Below are 22,153 nucleotides of genomic sequence, written 5' to 3'. Positions count from 1 at the left end.
GAAGTATGGATGTGGAGGAGATGGAATGGCTTGTGGTGTGGAGGTGCTGTGAAAGGCCTGATCCTAGTGTATTTTTTGGCATCTTTTGTGTGTTCAAGAACTGATCAATGAACACACAAAAGAAGCCAAAAAAGACACCAGGAACAGGCCTTTCACAGCACCTCCACATCCATACTTGATCCAACACACACATCCAACTTGGCATCCCATCCTTCAAAAATAAAATATTCAGTGCCCACACAAAGAACAGGAACTACACCACACCAAGCAATGCAGCAGATGGCTCCAACATAACTAACAGACGACAGAAAGCACAGCAGCAGACACAAGCCAGGAAACACACCAGCACTACCAAACAGGAGACAATGCAACTACAGTGAAACCTCGATTTTATGTTTCTCAGGGGGACTAAGCTAAGAACTTAAAATGCAGGAAAATGTACAATCGAGGAATGTAAAAACCCTGATCCATACCCTTAGTGAATTAAATTAATCTGGAAAAACAAACCCTAACCAAATGTGCAATGCAGAAACACGAAACTTCACATAAGAAATATTTAACCTGAGTTTACCACATCCATCATGAAATGAAAGCAGTAGTAGTCTGATGTGGAAAATAGCTAAATTGAGTTACAAAATTTAAAACATTGTATAATCTCCATGCTGTTGAGGCTCAGAAGCTTGGTTTTGGAATGAAATGCATGCAGTAGGTGAAGTTAGGGCTGGATTAAGGTGGGTGCTATTGATGCTGCAGCATTAAGCCCATTCCTGAAATAGGCCCAGATGAAAACAGACTAGAATTTTTCGAAAGCTGAACAGTTTTCTTTTGCTATATTAACCTGAAAATAAATCTTACAATGAAATTTGGAGCCCCACTTTCGGATGCCTAGACCCAGCGTTACTTATTATAAAGTTACTATTATTCTTTGTGCTGTGACATAACTATAACATCGTTGTTTATTGTTTCAAGCATCAGGTCCAATTTAGTCTTAATCCAGCCCTGGGTGAAGTTGCATGAAAAGGTTCGGACCTCTGTGACAGATTGGTTAGCACAACATGCTACAATGACGGGGATCCCAGGTTGAAATCCCAGCCTGGGTGTTATTTTGTGTCCCTTCATCAATTTCTTACATGTGCGATTAGCCAAAATTGGCAGAAAACAGAAGTAAAATAAACACACAGGCTTCCACAACTTCTTACTTCTGGAGCAATGGCACGTAACAGGGAAACCTGATAGGCTTCGGAGGCACATAGAGCCATCTCAAAAAGAAGGGGTGGGAGCTTTTGCAACTACTTAAACAGGTCTTGGGAGGGGGAGGAGAGTAGCCCAGGTTTTAGCTTCACTATCGGCCATTCATAGTTGGCTCATAAAGGCAAATAAACTTTTTTTTTATATACAGATTACATATAAAACAATACAGAAACGGTGCAGCAAACATGTGACAATTTTATTGGAAGTAAAAATATTTCATCCTTAAACTTTCACATGAGTAACATGAAACATTTTATGCATACAAATAACCTTTGCAACAATAATCAGTCTTTGTACATATTTTTATAGTATATAATACTTATATAAATCACAATAATCATATGAATTTCATGCATCAGGTCCCACATAAGACATTCATGATGCTTTTTCTGTGATGAATATGAACATTTATAGTCACTTATGGATCAATACCAAGAAACCTCTTGACCATACTAAGATGGACTATCGAATAACATGATTATTCATCATTAATGCTCCACTGGACCTTTGGCCTGTGTCAAACAAAACTTTTTCAAATTTCTTTCCTTCCGAAAAACCAGTATACCAAATTCTGAAAAAATTACATTAGTTTAGAATTCCTTCCAGAACAGTCATGTGGCTTGCTTTTGCTGTTGTGTGCCTCTACCTATTTTCCATCATATATCTACACATTTTTGGTAAATAAAAAAAGCAAAATTTCAGTACAAAAATAGTCTATTTCGGGTTCAAAAGCAGTAAATAATATAACATTTTGGTGTTATAACAGTGAATAATCACATCAAAAGTGCTATATAAAATGACATTTTGGTTTTAAAATTGTGAATATAATCCTAAATTTGATTTAAAAACTGCCCTTCTTATACAAAGTAAACGTATCCCTTCTAATAGAACATTTATGTAATTACCAGAGTATTAAGTTTATTCCTGTGCAAAGAGGTCCATTTTTGCTTCTAAAATATTTACAGCAGAATTGATCAATTTTCCGTGAATTCCATAACTCACAGGATACTTCAGACTTAAGAAAGTGTCACGTCTGTATATAAACAGTAAATTTCGTGTTTAAGAGTATATTTCACATTTTGCAGTTCATTTCGCATTATTTCGTGACAAACCAGGGTAGGAAAATGCACCTCACACCTTTCAGAAACATGAAAAATGAACATTATAGCATGTTATTTCGTGTTTTTGTGAAAAACTAAATTTGCATGCCTCAAAAATAGGCTTATGTAACCACAAAACTATTGTATTTAAACAGAGAAAGAAAGCAACACAAATGTTCACGTGAATGTTCTAGAAGAAATTCCAAGCAGGTGTAATTTTTTCAGAATTTGGAACAACATACCAGTTTTCAAAAGGAGAGAAAATTTTGAGAACTGCTTTGCTGCCATGGGCAAAGATCCAGCGGAACTTTGATAAGCAACATTTTTCAAAGCACATGAAACTAATTCAGCCTGGAAAAAAAGTATGTGTGTATGTCTATTAATCTGAGACAGAAAAATTGCACTATGATCAAACAGGTATGGTAATGAAAAAGTAACTATAAGAGATGGTCTGTATTTACCTATTCCAAATCTCTCAAATTAATGGTGGATTCGGCAAATTCTTCTCTTGTTGAGTCCGAGAGCAGTAACACTTGGAATTCTGAAGCTCCAGGCCCTGATGTCATCAAATTGTCTTCATGATATAAATCATGACCAGCTGAGAGATCATCCTGCAGAGAAATCCAAATGTTTTACATAACACTTATGTAAATACACAAATGCACTGAATAAAGGTTTCAACAGATTGTTTTCCCGATTTCATACATTTGGTTCCTCAGGCTTCTTACCTCAGTTTCCAGATTTAAGTTATATCTTGTGCTTACACAAGTGGAAGGCACAATTGTTAACTGTGCTAACTGCATTACTGAAGTGTAAGGAGTCGCCAATAGAAACTGGGTTTAAAAGAAGTCAAAATATCTCCTGTGCATTACACGAAGACACATGGTATTGTGGTGATCAGCACATTCTCTGATTACTTTTAACCCCCTGCCTCCCACCATGACCAATGGCTTGAGTTTTAAGTCCACTATGCACATATAGGCTAATTGTGACCGGTTCTGAACTACTATATATGTGCAAGTATATTGGTAAGAAGCTGGATGTGCCCCAGGGTTACATTATGCTTGAACATGGAATATTTCATGTGTAAGATCACCCAGCCTGGGAATTTACGACTTTTCTTATTCTGCTTTAAGATCGAAGAGAGCAGTGGTCAGTTTCCTTACTTGACTTTTTACCTTTCAGGCTTTTACTACACTTTTTCGTAAAAACTTTAAAAATGCTTTTATTAGTTCAAGAACATGCATACTTATTAAACACCTCATGAAATGAAAGGTAATTGACATGTATCTAACAAAATTATACCCGGTACTAAAGTTACCTTGAAAGCAGTATTTAGGCAATTTCAAAGGAAAAAACCCAACACAAACAACTACTTATGATGGTTCATGATAAATTGATCCTTGAATACCTGCATGGCGGGTATTTACTGACTGGATGACCATGGGGTAATACTTTTGTGTAATATTTCCACTTACGTAATGTGAACTTTTAGCCAACATATATGTACTTTATATCCAAGTGATATGATTATTAGCTTAAAAATAATTGTGATAAGGCATAACTTACACCACATGCCATTATTTCATTAACTAATTAAGTTCAGTTGTGGTGAAAGCTAGAGCAAAACAGTAAGTACAATAATTACATTGTTCAAGACTTGACTGACATTTTGTTAATGTGTGTGGGATTTGTGCCAACATTAAGTAATGGATGAAAATTATCTATGTACCCTTGCATCCAATCTAATTTTAAAATGAAACATTTATACATCTACGTATGTGAAACTAAAGCAAATAGAATGCACAAACCACACAATATGAGGTGGTTACTTTGTGACTGTCACAATGAATGTGGTCTGTAGAGTGGAATCTCAATATGACTTTCTCAGAGGACCAAGCTGAAAATAAATTAAAATGCTTAAAAATTTAGAATAGAGGAATTTTTTTTAATATTTTCCTATGTTGGGATCATCAACATTGAATGTATAATGTGGGAACCACTGCATATATATTTTTCATGTCAAAATATTTGGGTAAGGGGAGAATACAATTTATATTTCTCCCCTGCCACCTTTTTTTTCTCTATAAAGCATCCTACAAAGCTAATATTTTTCTGAAGGATGTATGATTTTGCAAATAATTCTGAGTTCAATCCCACTGTGAACTCCCAAAATTTGGGGGTTCACCCTATTGTGAGAACAATCGGAAAATTACTTGAAGACAAGTAAAAGTAAGGGAGCTTTTAAACTGAACCAACAAGCAAAACTCTCAGTAATCAATGCAACCTTTCGAACCTAAAAGGCATGTCGCTCAAACTGGGATGTTTTCTCAATGGCGTGCACCATGTTGCCCAAGTCTGTTCTTCGCGTATGCATGATGGGCGCTTGCCTATAGTGCGAAGGGGCCTGTGTCGCTTATTGCTCGTCACTTCAGTGTGAACCACCACTGTCGCCTATTGCTTGTGGCTATGGTTTTGGTTTGAAATCTCTGTAAGAGACCAGTGTAGAAACCCAGATAACAGTAATGGTATTGTGTGCACTATGTTGCTTAATAGGTCTTACTTCTACAAAGTCTGTTTTTTAGGAACTAGTATGCAACATGTATTACTCACCTGCAAAAGAAGATTATGAGAGACTGAACTGGATTCATGGCAGCTCATAGCTCCAGATCCCAAGACTACATCTGAAGGTGCAGCTAAACACAACCCATCTTGTGGAAGATCTGTTAAAATAAAACATTTTCATGACAAAATTAGGAATGTACTGATAATGATAAATGTTCCAATAGAATAATACAATGAAAAACTTATAATGCAGAGCATTTAATAATGTATGAAACCCAATGACATCAAAGTTTTAAGTTAAAAAAAATGAATTGTGTTTATTGAAATTTATTTTCAAAGAAAGTCAGATAAATTTTGTTTCTATTGTAAAGAGAATAAAATTATAGACTTTACGCTGAATATACAGGTATATTGTGCATATATATATTTGGACATGTATTTGAGATATAGGCTATGTTGAGTGGCAAACCAGATGTACATGAATCTTCACTAGATCTGAGTTGATACAATGAATTGGTATTGGTATCAGAAAGTCAGTTGAAATTCAATCACTGAAACCAGCTGATCCTTTTTGGGGTCTGGGTGTCTTGCAGAGTTCACAAAAATGCCACGTGATACTTTCATGGAGTCAGAATATCCTGTAAATTATGCAAAATACAAGTTTTCTTAATTTTGGCAATATCATTGTTGATTGATTGATTTTGGTGTTTTAAGTCCACTTTATGCACAGTATGGCTAATCGGGATTGGACATACAGTTTAAAGTGGGATCCGAACCACTATGAGCCTCCACCGGGTATCGAACCTGGGACCCCTTGATTAGAAGGCAACGACACAATATCATTGTTGGAAGAAATGAATTCTGTATTAAATGAGTGTCTTGCGTGAAATTATTAATATTTTAGAACAAAACTTGGGGTAGATTGCTGTGGTATTATTCCAATAATAAACATATGGTGGAACTTTGATTTCAAGTTTTTCAGGGGACCAAGCTGAAAAAATTAAAATGTGGGAAAAATCCAGGAACATAAAATCGGAGTTCCACTATATATTTCAAATGTATAATTATTCCAAACAATTTTGATTTTTTACTATTTTTCATGCATTGCTTTAATTCCAAAGTGGTATGGATTCAGTCCTAATTTTCACGAACATCAATTAGATAATTTCTGCACACAATAACTACAGCAAACTCATTTTTGTCAAATAGCAAAACTACTGCTTTCACTTAATGCATGTGAAACTGTTATTTAAGAAAATTGTACCTGCAGATTTTAGTTTCTGAAGCATTTGTTGATGTTTCTTCTCTCGCTCTTGTAATATATCATCATATGTGTAATGAGTACGAGCTGAACCACCAGTCGAAGTTTCAGGGTTGGACTGCACATCCTAGAAGCAAGAGGAAGGGTCTTAGATCACTTTCACCCCATGAAGGTTATATTTGCATTTTTGAAAAAAAAATCAATACATACAAAGTATACGTAATGTTTACATCAAGGAGCATGTGCTTGAAGCACATTAGTTGCATGGAAGTTTTAAAATGAATAAACTGAAGCTACACTTACACTTACCACATCCATTGGAGTAGTTACAGTTCTTGAAATTAATAAACTAGACTGTTCTGATGTAGTTGACGGGATGTTTACACAACCAAGATCCATTCCACCGTTACTCAAAATACTTCCAGGCAACACACACATGTTCTGAAACAGTAAAAACAAATATCACAAGAAAAGTACATTTCAAATGGCTATTTCAGTTTGAATTATATCACTCACTCGCAAAGAGATGACAGAGAACCCCAGGGGTCCAAGATTGAGCTGCCATTTCCAATAACATACTGTATCAACACTACTGAATACAAAGGAGCTGCAGTGGTCTAGTCGGTAGGGTGTTAACTGCCACGTGGGAGAGACTGGTTCAATTCCCAGGATGGGTGATCTAAGGTTTGAATTTTTCTGGTCTTATCCCTCAAAGTGGTTCGTTCACGCAGCTTCATAAATGGGTGCTTTAGAGGCATTGTGCTGATCAGTTCCGAAATGGCTGAGATCGAGAATAAGAGTGGCCTTACCCCCACATCCCCTAACCGTGCCTTCTAGCGCAGTGCAATATGATTGGGGAACTTTTACTTTAATGAATAATAATAATAATAGTTTAATAATAATAATTATCCACCAAAAATAGTATTTTGATGTATTAACTTGCACTACAGAAGTTGCACAGCAGTGTCATTTTACAGCATCTCCTGTGCACAGTACCATGCCATGAAGTCAGGTTGGGGGTAGGGCTCCACACATTCCCCAACTTGACCAAAGTGAATGATATGACCAGAAAACATTTAGGCTAAATACAAAAATGCCAAAAACAAAATCACTGGTTGAGCCTCAAATTTTTGCTAGCTTTTTCAGCAAGTTAATACAAAGGTGAGTCAATACTTATCTACAGTGTAGTTATATTTGGGTTTGTTGTCATTTTTTTTCGCAAAAGCTGCTTGGTGTGATTTCTACAACTCACGTTTACCCATGTTTCAAGTTCCTTAGGCAGAACTTTCTTATCACATTGAACTTGTCAAATCACAACTAAAATAAAGAAGACCTCTCAGATGGTGTAGTGGTAACAACGTCTTTCAATCAAGGGGTCCTGGGTTTGATTCTCAGGGGAGGCACATAGTAGCTCGTATCCACTTACACAATAAGTACAGTGTCAATTAGCCCATTTGTGCATAAAATGGACTTAAACTCAAACTACGAAAGTGCAATATATCTATTTTTATAAATTTTACAAATATTGTCAGATTCAATTTTGTTCTATCATAAGTGAAAGGTTCATTTGTTGGAATATAATTTCATGAAAAAAAAATAGGCACAGGAATTATTTCTCCATTTGTTACTTTCGTGTCATAAGGTTAACTGCCACATTCTCATATAAGTTTATTTGTTATTTTATTAACTATAACTGAAACACAAAGCTGTAGAATATCATTTGAAGAGAAAAAGTGAAATATATAATTGAGAGCAATAATCAACATGAAATGGGGGTTTGATTTTAAGTGCACTTTATGCACAAAAATGCTAATCGGGACTGGATGTACAGTTTAAAATAGATCTGATCTTCTGTACAATGTTCCTCCACTGGGTATCAAACCCAGGACCTCTTGATTACAAGACGATGATGTTACCATTACAAACATGAAATGGAAATACAAATGGAAAAAGTGAAATTAAAGCTATCAATCACACAAAACTTACTGGATTATCTGGTGGTGACAAAACAACCTGAGTAATGGTTCCGGCTGCACTTATGTGAGGAGTTAGAACACTTTGAAGTGGAACATCTGAAAAAGACAGAGAAAAGAATTACATATTTTGATAAAAATACTATAGTCTTGTAAATGTGGGTAGAAATAACTTCATATTTCTTGGATAGAACCAGTAGAGCATTCACAGAACTAATATCTCTTCTGCGAAAAACAATTTCAAACTGTTATTTCTTTATTTATTGATAAGCAATTATAGTACAAACTAGAAATGTTACCACAACAAGGTTCCTACTCTTCTTGCCTAAACAAATTTCCTGATTTTTCCAATTATTTTCATATACATTTACACATTATTTTGTTATGTTGTCACTTTCATTAACAAATTTTAAAACATATTTTTAAGAGTACAAATATAAAAGAAAGAGCTCTAGTTCAGTGGTTCTTAATCTTTGTGAGGTAACGGTCTGGTAAATTATCTTTTATAAAACCTGATCCTAATAATTTTACTTGTAAATTAATATGTACCTTTGAAATGAAATATTAATGCTATGGCATAATCATAAAGTGTAACAGTTCGATAATGTCTAGACTTAAATTAACTGTCAACCTCAGGATCTATATGCACGTCTTGTGGCCCGGTATAATTGACACCAGAGCTGGATGGCTAAGAAATACAGATCTAGCTGCAAGAAACACAATTTCTTCCAATTTTTCTGTTCCAGCAAAGTAGTGTTTACATGTGTAGAAAAACTCCATATTTACAGAATGTTCGACTATCATGTGTACTATTTGAAGATTTTTCCTACTCTTTTAAGTATTTTTATGAACTTCACTGACTTTTCTAGGATTTCCTGAATGACTGACAGAAGAATTATTCTAACTTAAATTAGCTATATAAAAGAGCTTATGATTGTAACGTGATCGGTGCACTCAATGCAAATATACTAAATTAATGGAAGGTGACCCAGAAGGGGTGGAATAGATTGTTTAATATCGCACCGACCAACGTACAAAATAATGAGTGTGAAGTTACTGAAATGTTGTTCGTCTCACTTCAGTCCCATAAATGGGATCCACAAGCCTAACACGCACGTGCACGACAAACATGAAACTTGTAATAAATACTACTGATCAAATTAAGAGAAGAAACTTAATCTTCAATTTAATTATTTACGTTTTCTCTCCAAAAGATGCATTCCTAATGCTCATAAGCCCCGTTGACTTGTCTACAATATTACAATCCCTCAAGTTTATCTACTCAATTCATTCCCACACTAACCCATTGATTTTTTTGATGTGAATAGATAACATAAATTTAAAGTTTTGTTCATTTATTATCATCGGACATCGCAGCGTAGATTGTCCGTGATTAATTCAAACAAGTACAAAATTCATATTGCAGTCACAAAATATTTAGACAACGTGCATCAAAAAACAACGACAATTCAAATAGCACAATGCTTTTCAACAAACGAGGTCCTGACGGCCTCAATAATTTAAAGTACAGTCCAAAGACATTTAAGTCCAAATTCATGCAAAACAGACAATCCAAAACAGCATTAAAAGTCACGCAAATTGGAACCTTGGGAAATATTTACTCTATAGATTCTTTTAATTAATAACTGACTCAATTTGATGCTCCCTCATTTTTGTACTATAATCATTTATTACTTGTGGCTTATTATTTTTTTTAAGAACACGCGAACACATTGCCTGCAACCTCTTATCAATATTGACGCATTCAAATTTGTCCAATAAGGAGTACTACGAAAGTGGGAATCGGTTCATTCAGACGGCAGACACAAATTTCATCACGCTACTAGTTTCATTTTTCTTGCCAAAGAAACTTTTTTCTTCGCATCATTCCAACGGTAGCACTAACACAACTGGCGCACTCAATAAGTACAATTTCAATCAGAGTTCACTTTACATACCTCGTGTTCTTGGCTAGACGTCAAATCCCAAGTCATTGGCTTCGTTCATTCTCGTTCACAGCACCTTTTGGTAAGACTCTGTTCTGTAGTGGGGAAACTCTCCTATTCTTCTCTTTACCATACTGGAGTCATCTTGGGATGCTTCATAACCTCTTCCGTTATGGTTACCTTGCTTGACTCGACGTTGTAGTGGTACCTGGCCAAATTACACCTTCCAATTTGACCGTTGCGTCTGCTATCCAATGGGGACAAGTAACCTCTTCCGTTATGGTTACCTTTGCTTGACTCGTAGACTCTGCTTCATCACGCACCAACATGCGTGACCAATCCAACGTGGCCGTTCTCGTCAGTTCGTACAAGACCGTTTCTGCCTTGAAAACTATCTATCTCAACATCGCACATGCCTCGTGGTAAACTTCCATTTGTTCAGTAAGTCGAACACGTAGTCACGCAACTTGCTCGTAACAATAATTCCCGTTGTACAAGTTTGTCATATCTCACGCAACTTCTCTTATCACGTAGATCTGGTAAGTGAAAATTCAATGTTCAAAAAACTTTACCCAGAAAATATCCCCCATCGACGAGTTGAAACTGTATAGAGCTTACATAAAAAGGTTGCTGCTTTTGTGCGTCATCAGACAAGTCTGATTTCGTTCACTCGGAACAGCCAAGACGATGCAGAGAGCGCCACACTGCCCTCTATCGGAAACTTCCGGCAAATTACGTCATTGTTGAAATAAACAGATGCGTAGCGTAACAGCTGATCAAAGCTGAAACGAAGTTGCGCTGATTTTATGTTGCGTAATATGTTCAATAGCTCAAATGCGATCACGCAACTAAGAAAAACATCACATGATACACATATGATAAATTATAATTAAGTGACAGGTCATAAAACTGTCTTGGCAATCTGTGCCAAAATAAAATGCAAGATGCATCAACAAGGCAGAAACAAAGAAACCGTTCTTAAATATTTGAAACCTTACAAAATTTCTGAACACAGAAAAAGTATATTTGCAACGCACAGCAATATTTTTAATATTAGTTGAAATGATGTAAGAGCAAGAGGAAACTGATATAAAGAAGCTGATGTTTGAAATACTTGCCACTGCTCATAAAATGGGATGCGTTAATTATGGCTTGGTTACAGTCATCAATGGTCGTCTGTTCCAGATTTAATGCACCCATTCCACCTTCAATAATAAAAAGCAAAAAGGTCATTTAGAATCAAAGATAACTTATTACTCCGACCATGCATGTACATGTACCTTACAAATATATCTGAATGTGCAACTTGAAAACAATTACGAAAAGTTAACTATAATGCATGTTGGCCAAGAACTACACTAAAACAACAAATCTAATGTTTAAAAACATCTGTTTACAAAGTGTAGAATAATAATAACTATTATTTGAACATTTTTTAATCTGCAAACAAAATACAGCTTTCAGAGTACTGTTAATTTATATTGATTTTTCTTAAGTATTTGCTATCACTTATAATTTTTTCCCACTTGTCGTACAGTTTCTCCATTAATGAACTCAGACTGAATATTACGAGGGAATAGAAATTTATTGTTGAGAGGAATGATTTCACATTATCATTATATTAAAACAGTATCTACGTGAACATACGTATATGAAGTTCATTCAAGTAAATTAAAATTACAATAATGGGAAACAGATCAAAGGTTTAGAACTAATGACACACCCAGAAAGAGAAAAGTTAAAAAATGAAAATAATTACCATTTGACAGCGTGGTGGTGTCTGTAGAATACCTAAGACTATCAGTACCAGGCATTTCATCAACTGTTAGGAGTGCTATGTAATCCAAGTGGCTAGCATCAGGAGCTGCAAGTGACAACAATGTATCAAGACTAATTTCAAGGCACTTCTGAACTAATGTTTCTAACCATGATTCTGGCAATTTTTTCGTTAAAATATTAAAAGCATATATTTTATAAAGGTATTGGATTCTTGAAATTATCAGTTGAAAACAATTAATCTGTCCTTTACCAGATGTTCTTCCATACAAATTAGTTTTTAAATTTTTCATTCTGGCATGCTGAAAATTGCACTGTATTTTAAATAAATATCTGAATGCCTCAAATGTTGGCATGGGAAACTGAAATTTCCCGGTTTCATCACCCTGCTAATAGTTGCACAAGATTATGCTAAAATTAATATAGTAGCAAATACTTTGTTATTAGAATAATATACTCACATCCATCAATGTCTTGACCAACTTTCTGTTGCAGATTCTCCTCTGCAATGGTAAACAAAATAAAACTATTTTGAAGCAAGCGAGCTTCGATTCATTTAAATGCTGTTCTTTAAAACAGCCCATTTAAAATAGAATAAATAATTAAACAACACTTAATGAAGATATTTTTATGGCAAAATGTCAGCACACAGCAATAATAATTATAAATCTTATGGAAAAGATGAAACGAAGTTACTTTGACAATGAGGATGAATGAGAAACTGATGAATCAGAGGTTATACTCAGGTTTTTAACTTGTGCTCTGGACATTGTATACCATGGTACCTTAATCATAGTTCCAATATGTACTATTATTTTCAAATATTTAACTATTACAAATAATTTAAAATTATTCCAGTCCAAGTACTGACATCAGGAGAAATTGATATGCTTGTTGGCATAAGTAGTTTTTTAGCCCTGAATAAATCTGTAACTAACTTTATCTTATGCTCTTTACATTCTAAACAGGCTACATCATGCAACATTTTAGAATACACAACAAAATTACAATTAATTTACCTAATACTGGAGTATGAAACTTGAGTAAATGATTCCGAAGGCTGGATTTACTCAAGTACTTCCTATTGCACTGCTCTATGGGACAATGATAATCGATTTTCTCAGTCATGCTGTTATGTTTCTTCAAGTGGACATACAGACTGCTTTTTGCTGTAAACTTTACATCACAATCTAGAATGAAAACAACATGTGATTAACTCATTATTTTGATATGTGATATTATATTAATTAAAAATGGAAACCATTGCATGCTCAACAATTGGATTTACAATACCATCAACACTGTAATCGCATAGAATTGACTCATGACATTTCATATTTTACTAAGTTCACTGCTTACAAAAATATTAGCTCAAGAGAATAACACCATTAAGCGTTGTTTCCATGATATGAAAAACTCAATATGCTGACCAAGGCAGAAATTTATTTTATTAAAATACATAAACTGAACGTAACGTTTCAATCTTCTAGCAAGGTCTTCTTCAGACTCTGCACCAAGTACAAATGTAACAAGGTACAAAACAGGACGATATATATACACAAACATTACTCCCCTCCAGACTATTAGAAAGTTGTTCTGGAACATTCTAGCAGGTGGCTTTCCCTTGTCAACTGTACTTTCACCTAAAAGGCTAAACATATTTACTTCCATCTAGAATGTGGTTGGACTCTCTATCTCAAGCTCTTTTTCCTTCATTCTTCTTCCTTCTTCTCTTCTCTTTCCCTCTTGTCCATTCCAGTTCATTGTGTCATCTTCACCTTTCTTCTCTATTTCCTTGGCCTCCTTCCATTTTCTCACTAGTATTCTCTTTTCCCTTCCTATCTGCTTAGCCTCCCAGGTGAAGAAGACACAATGAACTGGAATGGGGGACTGAAGATGAACAAAGAATGGAAGGTGTTAGAAAGAGTGGAAGGGACAAGAAAGAAAGAGGAGAGAAGAAGGAAGAAGAATGAAGGAAAAAGAGCGTGAGATAAAGAGTCCAACCACATTCTAGATGGAAGAAAATATGTTTAGCCTTTTAGGTGAAAGTACAGTTGACAAGGGAAAGCCACTTGCTAGAATGTTCCAGAACAACTTTCTAATAGACTGGAGGGGATTAATGTTTGTGTATATATATCGTCCTTTTTTGTACATTGTTACATTTGTACTGGGTGCAGAGTCTGAAGAAGACCTTGCTAGAAGGTTGAAACGTTAAGTTTAGTTTGTTTTTAATAAAATAAATTTCTGCCTTGGTCAGCTCAAGAGAAGTGTAAATAAGACAAACCAAGATAATGTATTGATTAGTTAAAACAATAAATATAATTTTGTATGTACTATTTTGTTAATTGTAATTGGGTCTTCCAGGAACGGTTCATGTTGGAGCAAAGCAAACTTTCTAGGTTGATCGGGTTTTATGGGATTTCCTGGATGCAGCATTGAGTAGCAGGGAGAAACAGATAACAATTGACAATCATCTTATGATCCATGCTTTTCACACAGCACCTGAAGGGCTATGGAAGTAACAAGAGATCTATTCATATTAATAACTACTTAAAATGTATTAATTTATATGAACTACTTAAAATGTTAGTTACTGTATTTACTATTATGTAAATAAGTGAAATTTTACAGAAAATGTGGCATATGAATGGGTTTTTAATTTTCAATCACCTTTTCTTGATGAAATATTTCACTAATAACCGTGATAACAAAGAAAATAAAAAAATAAATATGTTTGCAATGTACTCCCTGCTCTTTACAGTGGAAATGTCCAATTTCGAAAATTTCCTGAGAATTAGGATTTTAAAAAAAATTACCTGCATTTGCCCTGCTTCTTTTTCCCTCAAAATGTGCAGACGGAAGCTCTATGGTATTGAAGGGTGGTCTTTCGTTGTGCATTTCTGTAAATCCCAGCTTTCACAGGGCCGATGCTTGAACTGATTTCCCATAAATCTATTCTGGAACATGCCTACACTGATTTCCTTCCATATATTTATTTTTTCTCAGAAAGTTAAAAATTCTCAATGTGACTTTGGATGATTGTACAAAGGTAAACGTGCTTCATATCAGATTTTTTCAACCACTTTAGTTGGTTGCAGTGGCCATAGTGACCTGCAGAAGCAGAATTTTTGTGTAAAATTTGAATTTTCTTCTTCAAAAATATATCAATTACACCTCGCTTGAAAGATCTGTCATTGGGAAGAAAAACACCTAGTTCTTCTGCTACAATTTTCTTCATACGTGACTGCACATTTGAAAACGCATGCCTGGAAACTTACCACGTAGATGGTAAAAGCTGTGCTGCATGTGCACCCTATCCACAATCTTGCTACCAGCAGATGGCTACGTTGACTGCAGGTAGCACATGAAATCCTTGTTGACTGAAGCAGCAGATGGCTACGTTGACTGCAGGTAGCACATGAAATCCTTGTTGACTGAAGTAGCAGTTGCTACCTTGCTTTGCTCCGATGTTGATCTTTCCTGGAAGCACTCATTGGTATGTAGGAGAATGATTGAAGGAGGGACTGTTGCTTGCATAAGAAGAACCACCCCCAATCAAATGACTGGCCATGTCTTTGAACCTGTGTCCACAATAAGAGTCCGTCACCTTAACCAGGTTAGAAATATGTAACCTATTTTCTTTCAGGAAGACTAAATGTTTCAAAATTCAATCCAAGTAAGGGAGATTATAAAGCATGCATGCACACACAACAAACAAAAAAAAATCATCTTACTTTCTACAGGGCACATGAAACTCTTCAAGCCAAGATGAGATAGTTGATGCTCCTTCAAATGCTCTGAACGAAGGAATGATTTTGTGCAGTCACCAAACGAACATTTATACCTCCTGTCATTTGTATGTTTCTGCTGGTGTCTTTTCAATTTGCTGGCACTTGAAAATGACCATGTGCAACCCTGAAAAAAAAATGACAGTACTGTAAAGATATTTTCATGGGGTGAATGAGTACTAATAAACTGATAATTGTATATGATCAGCAATTACAAAAAAAGCATTAGGGAGAGAACTGACTTTTTGAAAAATATAATAGGGCTGTTCACTGCCAAACTTCTCCATCTAGATGGCAGTCGAGTTGTATCTGAAGAGAATGTCATTCGTCATTTCGTTGCCACAAATTGTACAATGATGTCCTGTTCGAGCACTTATTTAAGCAAAATTAACAATCTTTTTTAGTGTGTCATAAATTGCCAAAATTCCCATTCTTAAATAAAGTAAAGCTCAAGGAACAGGTAGCCTGGAGGAGCCCAATATGGTATGATTATTAAGAACAGAAGTTGGTGGGTCATTCCCAACGGTGAAGGCAGAAAATACAATTTTCGGTTATTTTTTTCTTCTTTAAATTCAATTCAATTCAAGCAAACTTATCAGAACCAAGAAGACACTAAAATAATCCAGAAAATGTATTACATGTAATATAATTAAGGTTTTGAATATTATACTGTGTTACCATTAATTTTGCAATTTTACCAATAACTTTATATTAAGCAATTCATATGTGTAATCTCCTGTTAAGACAAATGATCCAGAACTTACAAGAAGAGGAACTAAAGATAAAATTGTTGTTATAACTATTATTCTCCAGATAAATTTATATATAAAAGACAAAATAACATTTCTATTAACCGTGTTCAGAAGTGTGATGTTATTCTATGTATCTTTGCAAACAAAGATACATAGAGTAACATCAACAATGAAAATATATGTACATACATAATTAGGGTGGCTACTCGAGGACCATGATAAAATTCAAGTATAATTCCCGGTTTCAAGGCAAAATTTCCAAGAATTCAAGGCTACAAGCAGATGTTTTCTTTATTTCAACATTACTTATTACCACCTCACAGCACCCACACAAATATATTTAAAGAGTCTGTGTGATGCCAATGTGTTCAAAAATCTAATTCTAACAATTAAAACAGTATCACTCTTCAATATATATAAAGTATTTAATTTAAGGTGTGGGGTTTACATTTGATATTTCCACATACTTAGACTTGAAATGCAGCTACAAACACAAGTCACAAATGTTGTGGGATATACTAATCTATGAGAAATTGATAATTGTGTAAGATTTCAAAGTCACATTTAACTAATGAACTTCATGATATCTTATCTTGCAATAATCTTCCATCTGACAGACAGCTTGATCTGCCAAGGACACTAACAAAGTAAACGGATTGAGAGAATTCTGTTTTATTTTCCACGCAGCTTTCTTTTTCCTCCATAAAAATAAAACCTAGATTGTGAAAAACTTGCCTCGGGGCATTTGAAATGTGTATAAATTTAATGAAATTCTGATTAATAAAAATTGCAATTTTTTTCACGTCTAATTCCCGGAGCCAATAATTCATGCAGAATTCCCAGAACTCAAGGAATTCCCGGTGAGTAGCCACCCTGATAACATATTATAACTAGGGCCATGCATATTTAGTTTTTGACGAAAACACGAAATGTGAAATAAAACATTCTAATGTTAATTTTTAATGTTTCTCAATGGTGAGAGCAGCGCCAGATTAACCTATGGGCAACTGGGGCAAATGCCCCGAGGCCCCCACCAAAAGGAAGCTGTGAAGGGCCTCCACCAAAAAATATTTTAACCAGCTGGCTATGCTTGTGAAAAATTACATTAGAAGTTGTATTTTATCACCCCCTATACGCCTTCATGGCGTAGTGCTAAGCACAGGGGAACACTTTACTTTTTTTACTTTATTTTAAAAATAAAAAAACCTTCAATATTGTCGCATGTCTATACTCTTCTGGATCCAATTGTAGCACTGCTCTCAGTTGATTTGTTTGAAGATATCTGAAGCTCAGTATACTTTATGCCATGGATTGATTTGGCTGTGGTGTGTAAATAAGGCACACTTAAACAATCAATTCTCAGACACGATTAAGATAAATAATCCTACGAAGTACATAACTTTCGTTAATAACATCGTATTAGAACTGTGAGTTTTTCTCGTCAGCGGGTGAGAAACATCGGACTGAATCCTCTTGACTATGAAAATGAACCTCAAATCCACCTCTCGCCTAGTGAACATTTCAGAGTGGAAAGTTTTCTACCAGTGATTGATCAAATAACCTCATCACTCGCAGACAGGATTTTTCCCTATGAAACTGTCACAAAGAGGTTCAGTATTCTAAATGAACTTGCAGTGGTAACTCCATCACAAATTACACCTGCAGTGCGCGAGCTTGTGAGCATCTACGAGGAGGATCTGGAACCTTCGCTAGAGAATGAGCTGATACAGTTTGCACACCTAGTAAGCAATAGCAATGTCAAACATCAGGACACCCCACTGGAACTGACTATGTAAAATATTGTATGTAAGGATCCGTTCCACTGTACATTTGCGAATGTCGAAATTCACTTTAGAATGTATTTGGTCTTAATGGTAACAAACTTTCTCAAAAATGAAATAGTGAAAAACAGGCTTCGTGCTGCCATGGGACAGGATCGCTTATCCAATCTTTTTTTTTATTAAGCATTGAACATGAACTTCTTCCTGAATTGGACTTCGATGATATAGTAGATGAATTTTCGGTGGAAAAGGCAAGATAAGTGTGTCTACTGTAAGTGTTAAGCCTTTGGGAATTTTCTTTAAGAAAGTGTAGTTACTACAATTTCCACAATGAACCTGTCTGTAACTGTCCAACAGATGGACCGTGCATATGTAGTGACATATTTACTCTTAATTGTAAATAATATAGTTTATAATAAATTATGTACGTAAGTAGGTACAGTCTACTGCTCAGTTCTCTGTTTCCGTCTGTACTCCCTTAGTATTTACTATATATTGTAGTTACGGTGTTAACTCTTCATAATATACTGTAGACACTTAGACGCAGAATTTTACTGCTGTTATAGCGCTACAATTTTCGTCCTGCACTATTCGTCCTGCAAACTTATCTGTGATATGTTCGATTGTGAAAGACTACTGATTCTAAAATCAGGTCTACCATTTCAACTGCTGAAAATTAGTGGTTAGTAAAAAATAATAAAACATTTTGCCCAGACCTTCATACGGGCCTGGGCGTGAGGTGCACTTTTCTACCCTGTTTTGTCATGAAATGAACTGCAAGATGCAAAATACACTCATAAACACGAAATTTAGAGTTTATTTACTGACGTGACACTTTCTGAAGTTTGAATTATCCTGAGTTATGCAATTCACAGAAAATTGATTACTTTTGCTGTAAATATCTGAGAAACAAGAATGGGCCCCTTTATACATAAATATGCTATTAGAAGGGTTATGTTTATTTTGTAATAAGTGCAGTTTTTAAATCAAATCTGAGATTATGTTAACAATTTTAAAACCAAAATGTCATTTTATACAGAGGTTGTTTCCGATCTACGAAATTGCACACCTTTTGCAGCACCACCAAAAAGAAAGAGAACGAAGCTGCCAGTCCTGTGGGCACTTTGGACCGTTGACTGTGCCTGACAGGTGTGGTCACTGCATATCGGGAAGAATGCCGCCGAAAATCAGTGCATATTGGGAGGGTTAACATAAATGCACTTTCCGACATAAACTACAGTTATAGTGCCATTATAAAACTGTGCAAGGAGCATGGATTCACTGTGTCCAAAAATGGCATATCACCAGTGTGGAAAGGGGCAGGTAAAGTGAGGCGTGGGATGATTCTTGTGGGGCAGAAACAGGCCAACCCTCGGCCTGCCACTAACCCCACACCAGCTACAAATCAGGATGTCAGGGCGCTGGTCACCAGGGAGAATCCAGCCACACAGGAAAGTATCGCGAACCGGCTACAAACATCACTGAAGACAGTGCATACCACCATTCACCACAATTTGGGTTTGGAAAAGCGACTCATGGGGCGTGTTCATTAGCTCTTGCCAAAACACATCCAGGAATGTTTATCTTGATGCCTGTCTCAAGCCATATGTAATTTTTTATCGATCGACAGGTGCGAGGAACTTTCAAAAATGGTTCACTGAATGTAAGGAATGGAAAGTTTTGGCACAGGTTTCATGATCATTGCTGGATACTCGTACAATGGCAAGCTGACCATACATCGTGTTGCCAAAAATACGAAGGTTAATTCTGATTATTATCAGCCCAACGTCCTGACACCCGCTTATCGCCATGACATTCCCCATCTCTATGGGAGGGACCAGAATCGTGTGTGGGTGCAAGGTGTCAAGTCACACATCTCCCTCAACCCACCTCAAGGTGTCAAGTCACACATCTCCCTCAACCCACCTCATCCTTCAACAAATGGCAGAAGAAACTCGAATTCGTGCCATTCCTTTCACAGACATTCCAGTGAAGTCACCTAATGCCTCACCGATAGACTTTTGCGCCTTCGGCCTACTGAAACGAGCCTGTTCTCCTGGAGACCCTGCACCATTGAAGGGCTACGGAAAGCCTGTCAGGAGGAGTGGTTGAGGCTGGACATGACTACACTTCGTACCAGTCTCCTACAGTGGAAACTTCACTGTCAGGCAATTGCCAAGATGTAGGGCCACCAAATAGAGCACTCTCAATGGTGGTGACATGGTTTCTCTTAAGGTAGGTGCAGTTTGAAATTGTCACCCTAGATCGGAAACAACCTCTGTATACTGCTTTTGATCAGTTTTTCACAGCTATAACACCGAAATTTCATTTTATTTACTGCTTTTGAACCTGATATTGACTATTTTTGTACCGAAATGTTGCTTTTTTTATTTACCAAAAATATGTGATCTGATTATAATGTATCATCAGAGCCACATTTTAATGGTAAATAATAGATCAAGATTTCAGTACAAAAACTGGGCACATTTAGGGATCAAAAGCAGTATATAAAATGATATATCTGTGCTAAAACTGTGAATATAAGCCTACATTTGATTTTTAAAACTGCACTTATTACACAAAATTAAGGTTGCCCTTCTAATAGTACATTTTAATTACCAGAGTACTGCATTAAATTTATTCCTGTGCAAAGGAATCCATTTTTGCAGGACTAATCAATTTTCCGTGAATTGTGTTGACTTATTGGATATTGTTTTGTAAGGTACATTTAAAATTTGATTTGATAACTCGCAGGAAAATTCACACATTAAAAAGTGTCACGTCGATAAATACATTCTAAGTTTCATGTTTAAGAATTAATTTTGCATTTTGCAGTTTTATTTCACATTATGGTAGGAAAATACACCTCACACCTTTAAAAACATGAAAAATGATCATTATACTCTTATGTTTCCGTCAAAAACAAAATATGTATGTTTCTACATATCTTTATTTATTCAATAATTTTTAACAGTAAAACTCAAACAAAAAAAAGTATGCTAATATTTATTTCTTTTATTACTTCTGACATCTTAATTACCATGGATGATCCCCCTTTTTCTAATTCTACTTTTGTAGCATCAGTTACTCAACTTTAGTGCTTTGATGCAATTTCGCATGTTAAATGTGTAATTTAATATAATAAAAGGCTAGGGATCAAAATCCCAATATGCAGTGTGTATAAAAAAGAATGTCCTAGTTTTAAATTGTTATAACTTCTTGTAGAATACGTGAACAGTGTTCATTCATGACTTGAATGTTTGAAATATTGTTGGTGTTCATTAGTTCTCAGTTTTTCCGGTTGGCGACGCTGGCGTAGCAAAGGAATAGAATAGGCGACAGGGACATGTTAACACACACAATGTTCGTATTTGGGGGACCGAAAATCCTCACGAGTTCGTGCAATGTGAACGAGACTCACCTAAACTCAATGTGTTCTGCACAGTGTCTCGAAGTCAAGTGTATGGGCCGTTCTTCTTCGCGAAAGAAACTGTGACAGGGGTAACCTACCTGGATATGCTTCAAGAATGGTTGTTCCCACAACTTCTAGCAGCTGAACCAGAGAACTTTATCTGGCAACAAGATGGTGCTCCCCCATACTGGCACACTTGTGTGCGGGAATGGTTAAATGGTGTGGTCCCCGACCGCTGGATTGGTCATACTGGAAAGAATGACAGAACTTGCTTGTCATGGCCTCCCAGGTCACCTTATCTGACCCTTGTGATTTTTTTGTGGGGTTTTATTAAAGATGCTGTATACGTACCTCCCCTTCCAAATGATCTACCAGAATCGCGACGCCGAATACGAACAGCTGTAACTTCAATCACTACAGATATGCTTGTTAGTGTGTGGGAAGAGCTGTCTTATCGTTTGGATGTGTGCCAGGTCACAAAAGGGTCACACATTGAACATTTGTGAACCAAAAATACTGTGAGTGTTACTCTTTCGTTTAATATATAT

At 35.8% G+C, this 22,153-nt stretch overlaps 1 protein-coding gene across 2 annotated transcripts in view; it reads right to left on the bottom strand.

The window, feature by feature from the left end:
* Positions 1 to 1,433: 1,433 nt before the first annotated feature.
* Positions 1,434 to 22,153, bottom strand: part of LOC145996035 (uncharacterized) — a 42,686-nt gene continuing 21,966 nt past the window's right edge. The window contains exons 7-16 of one of the 2 annotated variants that reach the window (XM_083132231.1): positions 15,607 to 15,787; positions 12,892 to 13,062; positions 12,334 to 12,375; positions 11,856 to 11,960; positions 11,215 to 11,301; positions 8,164 to 8,249; positions 6,481 to 6,618; positions 6,181 to 6,304; positions 4,965 to 5,074; positions 1,434 to 2,962 (exon numbers count right to left, since the gene is read on the bottom strand). In XM_083132231.1, the coding sequence (XP_082988357.1) occupies positions 2,813 to 2,962; positions 4,965 to 5,074; positions 6,181 to 6,304; positions 6,481 to 6,618; positions 8,164 to 8,249; positions 11,215 to 11,301; positions 11,856 to 11,960; positions 12,334 to 12,375; positions 12,892 to 13,062; positions 15,607 to 15,787 (1,194 nt within the window). In that variant the 3' untranslated portion in view covers positions 1,434 to 2,812. The remainder of the gene's footprint in view (positions 2,963 to 4,964; positions 5,075 to 6,180; positions 6,305 to 6,480; positions 6,619 to 8,163; positions 8,250 to 11,214; positions 11,302 to 11,855; positions 11,961 to 12,333; positions 12,376 to 12,891; positions 13,063 to 15,606; positions 15,788 to 22,153) is intronic. The other variant, XM_083132241.1, reaches the window with a different exon arrangement.

Source organism: Lepisma saccharinum, chromosome 1 (assembly GCF_977018435.1).
Source record: "Lepisma saccharinum chromosome 1, izLepSacc3.1, whole genome shotgun sequence".
In the NCBI taxonomy this organism is placed as follows: domain Eukaryota; kingdom Metazoa; phylum Arthropoda; class Insecta; order Zygentoma; family Lepismatidae; genus Lepisma; species Lepisma saccharinum.
This window is presented reverse-complemented; position numbering and strand designations above follow the sequence as displayed.